This window comes from Grampus griseus (genome assembly GCF_964374135.1).
Source record: "Grampus griseus genome assembly, chromosome: 4".
Lineage (NCBI taxonomy): Eukaryota > Metazoa > Chordata > Mammalia > Artiodactyla > Delphinidae > Grampus > Grampus griseus.
Genome location: NC_138997.1, coordinates 122646893 through 122659132, shown reverse-complemented (window position 1 = coordinate 122659132; position 12240 = coordinate 122646893). Strand labels below are relative to the sequence as shown.

General features: G+C 36.4%; 1 protein-coding gene across 1 annotated transcript in view; it reads left to right on the top strand.

Annotated features, from left to right (window-relative positions):
* PDE5A (phosphodiesterase 5A) overlaps positions 1–12240 on the top strand; it is a gene marked incomplete at its 5' end in the record, with an annotated part of 135391 nt that overhangs the window by 62715 nt on the left and 60436 nt on the right. The window contains 3 exons of the mRNA XM_082653112.1: positions 797–934; positions 3222–3289; positions 11497–11605. Of these exons, the coding sequence (XP_082509238.1) occupies positions 797–934; positions 3222–3289; positions 11497–11605 (315 nt within the window). The remainder of the gene's footprint in view (positions 1–796; positions 935–3221; positions 3290–11496; positions 11606–12240) is intronic.

The following is a 12240-nucleotide window of genomic DNA, read 5'->3' as shown; positions in this document are numbered from 1 at the left end:
AGGTTCCTTCTTCACTTACCTCTGCAATTTCATCTCCCTAGTTCTCCTCTTTACACTCTATATTCTCATAAAATTTGATCAAAACTTGCAATATGCTACTTTCTCTCAATTCAGTTCTTTTTGATTGAGATATTTTCCTTCCCCACTTAACCTGAACAATTCCTGCTCATCTTTCAGGCCTCAGCAAGGATAGTATCACCTCCAATAAATTTTCTATAATACCCTTTCTCCCCCGCTCCTTGCACAAATACTTTGTGAGACTAGATGAAATCCTGTGTAAGTAAAGAAAAGAGAAATTATCAGGAAGAACACAAAAGGAACTCTTAAAACTTTATTTTGGACAATATTTGCTGTGCTCTGTGAAAATGTTGGCAATGTTGATAAATGTTGATCTCAGAAGTTTGGATCACCAAAAACAACAGTATATTTTATGTATCAGACACTGTTCAAAATGCTTTATAAATGTTAACTTATTTAGTCCTCACAACAGCTCCATGATTTTGGTACTATTATTATCCCCATTTTCAAGAAACTTGCCCTAGATCACAAAGCTAGCAGGAGGGGAAGCTGGGATTAAAAACGGTTGGCTTTGGCTTCAGAGTCTGTGATCGTAACCAGTGTACTAATTGTACTAACAATCAACAGGGAAATTTTGTTAGTAAGCAGAGACTTATGTATTTAACACTTGAATGGGAACTTGGTTGTAACTTGTTAGATTACAACCCATATAAATCATTGTATTGCTTTAATAATTACAAACAATTACTAATAGTAAGCTCTTAATTTTTTTGTCTAGGTGCTGCTTGACCTTGCTAGCCTAATTTTTGAAGAACAACAATCATTAGAAGTAATTCTAAAGAAAATAGCTGCCACTATTATCTCTTTCATGCAGGTGCAGAAATGCACCATTTTCATAGTGGATGAAGATTGCTCCGTGAGTACAGAGTATGACTTATTTATTTTTAGAAAGACAAAAATTTATATTCCTTAAAACACTGCTTTAAACCTCAGGTTGGCCTCAGAACTCTCTCTCAAATCCAACTGAATATGGTTGTTTATGTAAAGCCAATCCAAGTATGAGCTGTTCTGGTTGAAAAGGGGTAGAGGTGAGGTTGGAGGATGCCTTCAATGCACCCTTTCACCTTGTTGACCCTCCACTAAGTATTACAGTTACCATTGGTAATGTCAGTGTGTTGCTTTTGTCAATGGCTACACTACCTTGATGGAGAAATACATTGTCACTACAGTGTGCAGACCTTTTTTGGTTGAGAATAGTTGTGCTCTATTGCTATGAACAGGTAGACCACCTTCTGAATGGGTTGGCTTATAAAAATTTCTTTTTACCAGCGATTATGTAGAAACCAAAAGGCATGGCCCAATGGAGGCAGTGCTGCTAAAGGTACCTATTAGTCCCAAATTCTTTTTTTTTTTTTTTTTTTTTGCGGTACGCGGGCCTCTCACTGTTGTGGCCTCTCCCGTTGCGGAGCACAGGCTCCAGACGCGCAGGCCCAGCGGCCATGGCCCATGGGCCCAGCCGCTCCGCGGCACATGGGATCCGCCCAGACCGGGGCACGAACCCGCGTCCCCTGCATCGGCAGGCGGACCCTCAACCACTGCACCACCAGGGAAGCCCAGTCCCAAATTCTTTACCCACCGTGGAAAGCCACTAAACTGTTCTGATTGGTAGATTTCAAGCCATTGATTTGTAATGTAAAGAGACAGGATGTGTGTGGAAAGATGGAGTGTTCTCATACAGTGCTGGTTACTTCAAGACAGCCCAACTGAGTTTGCTGTTAGCATCAGGGCCTTTAGCCCAAGGTTGTTTTCTTTTATGCAGTTTCTTTTCCTTCTCAACCAATGAACCACTGTTTTTGGTATATTTCTTTTTGATGTAGTTGTTTGCTTCCTTTTTCATTTAGACCCTGAGAACAGGCTCTTCATTGGTGGGTTAGGAAAAAGAATGGGAATTCTCAAGTGTATAAAGTCAATTACAGTCCACATATGATATCTGAATTGATGGTTTTTTGGGAAGTAGAATAATGAAAGATATTTAAAACTTATATTTTATATTTTTAATTATTTTATTAGATAGTAAGACCGTACTGTGTGATGCAACATTATCTGAATCATCGTGTGTGTGATTCTCATTAATAGGAAATCAAATAAGAATTCACTATGCTATGAGATAGTATTCTCATGGATATTATTCAATATTTTCAATCAGTTATAAGCTCCTTAATATAGAGATAATTACAAGATTGGAACTATCCTTTTACAGTTCAGGTCAGAACTCTTTAATGCAGTATGTCAGTTTATCATTTTTGCTCTGTGACCTGCTCTTTGGCATTTAATTTTTGAAAGTTATACATAAGGGCACTCCTTTTTTTTAGACAATTTAAATATCACTTTAATTAACATTCAGCTCATCCAGTTAACCCCTATCATGGCAGCAATTGACTGGTATCAGTGTTGCTTTAAAATATAGCTCAGCAGTATGCCCATTAATATTTTTGCTCGCTTTTTAATGACTTAATTTGGTGGGTGTAGCAATTAAGTGACTTGATGTTCATTTATACTGTAATTATTTTTTGATTAAAAATATTTCAACACATGAGCAAAAATCCAAATGTGAACAAGAAATGTACTTAGTTATTCTGTCCCCAAATTAAACTGATATCATTGTTTTATTTGTGTTTCCTTCTAATTTTTTATTCAGTTGTAAATATAGTATGGGTTCGAATGTTGCTTTTTATTTTAACTTCAATTTAATTTAATTTAACTTCAATTTAACTTCAAAAATACTTCTCTATGTTGTTAAAATCTTCATGATTTAATGATCTCATAAAATATTACTGAATTAGGTGTCTTTTCAAAAGACCCAACAATAGCAATCAATGTACGCATAAAAGCTAAAACTTGAGGATTTTGAATAAATATAGAGAAAATTTGAAGCTAATTATTTATTAACAGCTGGCAGAAGAACGAAAACTCAAATAAGCATTTTTGCAAGTCAGTATCAGAAACAACAGCAGCATGTTCTAAGGAATAGGTAGATTTGAGGATGTCGTGAGCACTTAGGTCAGTTTTGTCTGAAAAAGTGAAAAGAAATTGCGAGGATTGGTGTCTTCAGTCAGTTCCACAGGCTCATATGTCTGTATTTAGATAGTTTTCATTACATTCTCAAACTTATTTCTCAGTCTGTGTCGTTGCTCTGTTTTCAGGATTCTTTTTCTAGTGTGTTTCACATGGAGTGTGAGGAATTAGAAAAATCGTCAGATACTTTAACAAGGTAAGAAAACTTAATTATCTGTCTGTCTTTATCACAAGTATGTAATTCTGGCTACATAGTTATTTCACGACCTATTTAATTTAAGGCATAGAAGCTACAGCTGCTTTTTTCCTCCCACAAATAATTTCATTTGTGAAAATACTTTACTATTTGATGTTATATGTCCAGGGTTTTTTCCACTGCATTTGACATGTTGGAGAATTCTTTCATAGAGTGAATGGTGTCACAATTAGTATAGGCCTGGGTACAGTGTGTTTTGTGAACTGACTCATTTAAGACCCACAAGTGCTATATTTCAATTATATTTTTTCATTGCATATTAGACCCTCACTGGAAATTTGACAGGCTTCTGAACACATTTTTTTCTATGAGTCTGTTCTGCTTTGGAATCAGCCATAGGATTTAACTAACACCAGAAGGAAGCCTGTGATCTCAGTCACACCAATACATGTACCCTATGGCTTGAATCAGACCAGATCTCTATTGTAGTTCATTTTTTTTCATGTTTTTTTTTTAAATTTTAAAATTAGTATTCATTTTTTGGTGGTTGTTAACTGGTACGCAGGAACAATAGAAAGTATTAACATATCAAGGTCATACTTGTTACTGGCCCAATTGTATATTTGCTTTCTGAAGAATTTTAAAAAGGATTTAGAGTAAATTACCAAGTGTTCTTGTCATATTTCCTTTTGCACCCTTAGCAAAACAGTGGTGGTTTTTGCTTAAGCAATAAAATAGTCTAAGGAATATAAGTCTGCCAGGGTAAAGCGTCAGGAATTCTTGGGCATAATGCTGGTTTTATCACATTATTCCTTATTCATTTGTTTCAAATTATTTCACTCCCTAAAATAATTTGTGTCAATTTATATTACTCCTAATTATTGATATTATAACCAAAAAGCCTCATATGATCATGGAAATAGAACATTATTTTAGCTTTACTATTTGACATTAAAGTTCCAGATTTTTTACTCTTCAGTTGACTTATCAGAGAATTATTTCATATAGGTGAATGACGCCACAGTTAGTACTGTCCTCAGTAACCAAGCTCCTTGGTGGTGATACTTTAAAAATAACCTCTGTGCAAATCTAAACTATAGAACATTCTATAGGATAACTGGCCTGGTCTCTTCAAAAAGTCAATGTCATTGAATAAAATGGAGGCAGGGACTGTTCCCAGACCTAGCAGCCAAATGCAGTATGTGAACCTTGATTAGATCCTGGTTAAAAACAAATAGCTATCAAAGACATTTGTTAAGCCAGTTGGAAATCTGAATATGGACTGGATACTAGGTGTTGGTGGGGAATTATTTGTACCTTTTCTTTGGAATTAGGAAGGTATTGTGGTTAGTAGGAGAATGTTCTTATTTTTAGGAGATTCAGGCTGGTGTATTTAAGGATGAAGTGTTATGATGTCTGCACCTTAGTTTAAAATGGTCTGCCAGGGCGGGGGTGGGGGTGATAAATTAGAAGGTCGAGGCTAACATATACACGCTACTAAATATAAAATAGATAACCAGCAAGGATCTACTGCATAACACAGGGGCCTATACTCTATATTTTGTCATAAACTATAAGGGAAAAGAATCTGAAAAAGGGAAAAGAATCAGTTATACATATATATGTATATGTATAACTGAATCACTGTGCTGTACACCTCAAACTAACATGACATTGTAAATCAACTATACTTCAATTAAAAATTCCCAACAAAAAATAAAATAAAATACGGTTCAGCCAAAAATAAATAAGTAAATATATCTAAATTCATGTATTTAAACAAATAAATGTTTGCACATACATATACAGATATAGCTAATGTGGCAAAACATTAAAAATAGTTGAATTTAGGAATAGGATATTCATTTTACTTTCAACTTTCTTATGTATTTCAAAAGTTCATCATAAAAAATTGGAAGAAAATGTTTGTGATAAAAACTTGGAAACAAAGTAAAATGAAAATCACCTCTGTAGATCATATAAAGTGCCTGAGTTTGCAACTGCAAGAACAAAATACTTGAGTGCACAGCCTGGTTTTGTTCCGACCCTCCTAATTAAGACTGACCCCATGGATCAGTGTGAGGTCTGCAGAAGCTGTCTTCTGCCCTCTGTACCCTTTCCTTTCTTCTCTTATCTTTTCTCGCATTTCCTGTCCTCTTCCGTGTTCCCCATCAAGATGGAGAAACTGTTGACTACAGTGATTTAGAGTTGTTAGTTTAAGTGATTATATTTAAATCAAAACTCATTTCAAGACTGTTATTTTAACAATATGATTATTTTAACAATATGAAAGACCTTTTCTTCTATTAAAAGAATTTCAGGAATTAGCAAAGGAGCAAATGTAACTTGGGGGCAGGTAAGGAATGGGTTTGACTCAGAAGGTACACCTAACTTAGGCCTTGACTGGTGACTTGGGCGTGGGATGGGTAGTCAGGGTACATAAACCATGGTATCTGTACCCAGAGATTTTCTGCTACGCTGGAGTTTTTGGTTCACAAAGTTAGAACAGAATAGCTGATCTTTATTTCCCTCTTGGCATTGCTGGTAGTGAACTGAAGTTTATATCCCGTCTCCACATCTATTCTTTTCTAAGCTTCTGTGTGTATATTTTCTGGCATATTTGACATTGTTTTAGTTGAAGTTGAATCCTTTTTGAATATGTGATAATATGTACATGTCCTGGAGAGTATGTATGTATCTTTCTTAAATACTGGTATTGGGCTATACTGCCTAGGTCAGTTATGAAGTCTTATTCTTAAGAGGAGCATTAATAGATACTATTTTGATTTTATGATACCATACATTTTTGTTGCTTTTTATAAAGAACATTTTAGAAAGCTTCTAAACCTGTAAATATATGATTATTTTACTATTTGGCTTGCATAAATAATAAATTGCTATATAGACAAATAAAAAAAGAAATATATACATGTATATTTATGAATTTACATATATCCAGAGGACAGTAGGAAAATCAGTATGATAATGCATCTTAAATGTATAAAATGATGGGAATTCCCCGGCAGTCCAGTGGTTAGGACTCAGCACTTTCACTGTTGGGGCCTGGGTTTGATCCCTGGTCAGGGAGCTAAGATCCTGCAAGCCGTGCAGCATGGCTAAAAAGAAAAATATTTATATAAAATGATGAATTATCTACATTTACCTTTGAATATTTGTATAGCAGCATATGCCTGTGTAATTTTATTTTATTTTATTTTATTCACATTTGATTTTTGTTGTGAAGTCAGACAAGTCCTCTTATTTCTCTGATAGCTGAACAAGCTCGTGACTTGGTATGATAGTGACCTCTACTGGTCAATATGCATTAAAAAAAAACTGAGGTCCTACTATATATATATTTAAGTCTTAGTATTTATTTATTTATTTATTTATTTATTTCATCTTGATCTTTTGTTAGCACTTTTACTTTGTTTCTGATGAATATCACGTTCCCTCTCTGTAGGAAAAATGGAAGATATCTTTCCACTTTTAAAAATTATACCAAGACAGTCTTAGTATAAAGATTGTTTTATAAAGGATAAATAGGTCAGTGTGGTTACCTTAAAAGAGACTAATTTACATGGATCATTTAAACTGATTCATTAACTGATTTTACAGTAACGAAAATTATTCAACACCAGTGCCTTACATTAGCTAATAGTTAGCCTTTCTTATAATGATGCAATAAAAGTCCTCTTAGTGATGTAAATATGGTTTTATTTTAATAAAATTAGATTTCAGGCTTAATTTTGTGAAAACTCCGAATTAAAATGGTGTTCAGTAACTTCAGCTTTTTGAAGGACTAACTGGTATTGACACTTGACCAGCAGATTCTGTATTATGTTTCTAAAATTGCTTATTGATAGAATTTAGGCCTCTCCAATTCTCATTATTAACCACTTTGTCAATCCAAACACTCTTCCATGAGATGAAGTGCTAGGCAATTGGATGATGTTAGCAGTAAGCAAATCATCCTTTTTAGGCAGTTATGTATCTGTTTGGTATTTTTCCAACCAACCCACTAATTACCTTTTATAAATTAAAATAATTTGTTGAAGACAGTTTTGAAATGTTAAGTGTAAAAATAAAAAATATTCAGGGTGAACATTACACATAATTGTTAGAATCATATCATCACTGGGATAAAGCACAGTAAACTGTTGGAGTTTGGGTCACCCAAGAATTCAGAAGGGAAGCTCATTTCTAGATGGTGGGAGATTTTAGAGTTTCTATGCTTCGATTCAAAGGAAAAAGTGAGTGTGATGGGGTACAGTTTATGTTAGCTCTTAATTTTAAGAAATAGGTATTTTAGTGCTATAATTCCATATCAGTTAACTTCATGTTAATTTTAAATGCACATTTTGTCATACAATGACAAATACATAGAATTACTCCTTTAAGCTCACTTTCTTGGAATACATATACTAGTTAATACTTATTAGTTATAACTATATTGGAAAACAATTATAGTTAAATACAGTAACACCTACTATTTTTAAAATAGTAGAAAGGTTTTTACTACTTTAAAAAATGGTAGATACAGAGTGTAAGAGTATAGACTCTGAAATCAGACTGATTGTATTTAAACTTAAGTTCCACCACTTACTAGCTGTAGCGCTTTGTGTGAATTATTTAACCTCTCAAAGCCTCAGTTTCTTCATCTGTAAAATGGAGATACTGATGGCAGGATTGTAGAAAGGACCAAATGAGTTAATGCGCATAAAATGCTTCAGAAAATTTCCAGCACATAGTAAGTAGTCAGTAAGTGTTAGTATTTCTGTGTCTCTTTGATGTGTTTTTTCTGTCTTTGGTTCACATAACCTGAAGTGATTCCCATTTACATCTAAAAGCACAGAAGTTTCTCAGCGTTTCCAAGCTTCATGTCCCTGACTGTCTTCCCAAGGATGTACTCACGTACACCTCCCTCGATATCCACTGTGCAAAAAACCTTAGAGGTCTGAGTTAGCCCAGGCCTTCCAAGAAGCAGATGCCAAGACTAGATTAAATGTGTAAGACATTTATTAGGGGAACCCCATGTGAGAGTAAAGGGGGAGGGAGCTGGGAGGGGATGAGAGAGCCGTGGGCTCCCCACACAAGTCTGACCCAGAGTGAAAGAGAGGGTAAAGAAGGAAAGAGCATTGTGTGGAAGTGTCTTAGGCAGCCGAGCAGTTCTAAGGAAAGTTTGGCCAGGCTGCTGGGGAGTTCTGTAGCCAAAGCCTCCTGTCAGAAGCATCCTGGGTCTCCCAAGCCTGGGCTACCTTCGTGCCCCTGCTGTGTGTGCTCCATCTTTTTCCAGGAGCAGCCCTGGGAAGTGTGTCTGCAGTACAAACACAGTCCTGGGTTTCAGAGAGCACAGTGACTAGAGACACTGGTCATTTAGGTCTCCTGCAGTTGTAGGTCTGAGAGGCACATTTGCAAGGCTACCAGAATATTCCTGTTATTTAAAGAAAGATCCTGTCCCTTTGCATTGCACTTTCAAAATCATCCACTACCTGTCCTAACATCTTCAGCCTGAAACCATCACTTTATTCCTAACAATCTGTAGCTGTTTAATGTTTCCCAAATATACCTAGAACTCTTCCATTTCAGCAATGTTTTTATACTGTTTTTCACCCTCCTTTTCATTCTTGATGTCTTTCTATGCATCCTTAAATCTTACCAGCCTTTTGCTCATTTCCCTAATAGCCCGTCTTCTCCAGCCCACTCCACCAAGGGGTTATCTGTCCATCTTCTCCACATGTGGCGCTTTCATTGTTACCAATTGTATTAGTCAGGATTAGGTTTGAGTGTGAATCATAAAAACCCCAAGTAAAAATAGCTTAAATAAGAATGCAATATTATTACTCTCTCCTGTAAAGACCCAGAGGCAGGCAGCTCAGGCTCTGTGTTGCTGCTCTGTTCTACAAAGGCCTCAGGGACCCAGGTACCTGCAGGCTTTCTACTCTGCATCTCTAGGGAGTGGCCCTTTTCTTCAGGGTCCAGCATGCAGCTCCAGCCTTCATATCCACGTTTCAAATGGTAGGATGGGGGGCAGGGAAAGAAGGCGCAGAGAGCATACATCAGCTGCCTTTTAGGTAAGCTTTCTAGAAGCAGTCACATTTCCTGTTGCCTAGAACTTACATCCTGTTGCCTAGAACTTAGTCACATGATGATCCCAAGCCACTGGGGTGGCTGATAAATGTAGTCTTTATCCTCAGCGGCCATGTGTCTAGATAAAGAGAAAGGGAGAAGAGTTACTGAGGGACAGCTGGGGGCTTCTGCTCTAGACTCTGCTCAAAGAGGACATGCAACTGGACATTGTATTATTATTCATTCTCTGTCACAGTCCTCTACGAGATTGCAAGCGCCTTATGACAGCTACTGACCTCTAGAAGTTTGTCTCCCCATGATGCTAAGGGTGACTCTCATGGACGAAGTGCTCAGTCTTTTGTTATTGAGGGGAGGAAGTAAGAATTTATTAGCACTTTTTACAGAGTAAGAGATAAGATGCTATCACATAACCTTAATAAATCTAATACTAATTTTTCACTAAAGTAACCATCAGGAAAACTTAAAATTTTCAGGGAATTGAAAAAAGAGTTAGGTTTCTATTGATTTAAAAGTAATTTTAATACTCCTGCTTCTCTGTATCAATGCCTATACATCTGAATTTATGATCTCTGGCAAGTTGCTTAACTATTTGGGTTTCATCTATCTCCCACTGTTGACATAACGATGATGATAAGAACAATAAAAGTCGTCATCATCATCATCATCATCATTTTAAAAGAGGTTTGGACAAAGATATCCTCTCCAGTGTATTTCTTTCTCTCTGTAACTACCTTTTCATTTTTCTTATCTTTACTGCAGTTTCTTGTTTTCTTTTCGTGAGACTTTTGCTGTCCATGAAATATTTGTGGTTTTAAAACAGTTTTGTTAACCTACATCCTACACTTATAACCTTTTCTTGGGATTCTACCCAAATAATATGTATGAAATAGAAACCCAGGAATGTCCTAGGTCTGATGTGTCTGACATTTTGCATGCCTTCCCACATTATCAATCTAGGCTCAGAAAATGTTCAGTCTGAAGTTCATGTATTCCTGTGTTACTATTGTCATTTCCCTTTCATTCTTTATCACTTGTATATAATACTGGACATACGGCCAGTACCTGATTTGACCAAATTACTGTTAACCTAAAATGTACAGCAAAGAAAGGAAAGACTCAATTATCTTGGCCAGGAATGAGGCCACGACTTCAGGAATCTTTGTGGAATCACAGTGATTGAGAACATCATTTGAAACCACTGTCCTAGAAGCAGTTTGGCAGGCTGAGTGGGAAGGATGGAAGACAGGAAAAGATCAGCACTTGGAGAACTCAGACCAAGTGGACATTTTTCCTGAGGCACATATTTTATTTTGAAATGTCTCCCACTATTAGACTTTCCTATTTTCTTCAGTTAGTGATCTTACAGTTAATACAGGCACATACTTATGGCTGGAGTAAATTTCTATAACTTGACCCTCTTTGTGGAATTCATTCCCATCACCAAGGAACATAGGAAGTTTCCGGATGAAAAGATGCGTTCTGTTCTGTTTTCCCAACTCCATTACTGGCACTGCACTTATGAACCCTGTGACATCAGGTTAACCTTTTGTGATCAACCTGTTAAGCAAGAAACTGGGAAAATGTTGTAAGTTCAAAAATTTTTTTTTCAATTTAAAGCAGAAAAAAGAAGAGAGAAGAGCTTAATAAAATTCTTCTAGGCCTGCTCGATTTTTCCCTTGGTCTGAAATGTGTAAAAGATTGTTTTATTGGAATGGATAGACTAAATAAATAACTGAGGAAGTAAAAACAGACACTAGACTTTAGTCATTCTATAAACTGATGAGAAAATAAGACATAGGGAAAATTCATATGGATTTTAAACAGCACAAAAATCAACATGCCCATTAACAGTGGTAATAAGATTACTTAATGACGTTTTAAACTTGTTTTAGATAGCTGAAAAATTGTGGGTCTTTGTTTTTTCAAAGCATTTCAGTTATAGTAACTACCAAAGTTGTAAATCATCAAATATGTTTAAAGCTGCATTTTCCAACTAAGATATACGCTTTGCTCTATAATTTAAGACTGGTATGTTTCTCTTATAATCATCTATTTGACTCTGTTTTGCCTGCGTTTTTTCACTGCACAGAAAGAACTCATCTCTGTTATCTCCACAGGGAACGTGATGCGAACAGAATCAATTACATGTATGCTCAGTATGTCAAAAATACTATGGAACCACTTAATATCCCAGATGTCAGTAAAGATAAAAGATTTCCCTGGACAGTAAGTAACCCAATTTTAGACTTGGAGCTTGAAGGTTGTTTTCCTATCAGATCTGCACTTAAACTAGTTACTCTTTTTTTTTTCTTTAATTTATTTATTTATTGATTTTTGGCTGCGTTGGGTCTTCATTGCTTTGTGTGAGCTTTCTCTAGTTGCAGTGAGCGGGGGCTATTCCTCGTTGCGGTGTGCGGGCTTCTCATTGTTGTGGCTTTTCTTGTTGCAGAGCACGGGCTCTAGGCACGCGGGCTTCAGTAGTTGCGGCACGTGGGCTCAGTAGTTGTGGCTCACAGGCTCTAGAGCACAGGCTCAGTAGTTGTGGCTCACGGGCTTAGTTGCTCCGAGGCATGTGGGATCCTCCCGGGCCAGGGCTCGAACCCGTGTCCCCTGTATTGGCAGGTGGACTCTTAACCACTGCGCCACCAGGGAAGTCCCAAACTAGTTACTCGTAACTGAAGGACTGGCCCTAGAATTGGCTCTTCGGGAGTGATCTGTGCTTTCCGTGATCTGAGGAAGGAGAATAAAACAGCTTATAACATCTGTTGAGAGGTTATCATCTGTACTTGAGTATTTTTCTCTGTACTTTTATTAGTTTTTTAAACATGTATTAATGAACTATCATAAACTAATTTTGAGGT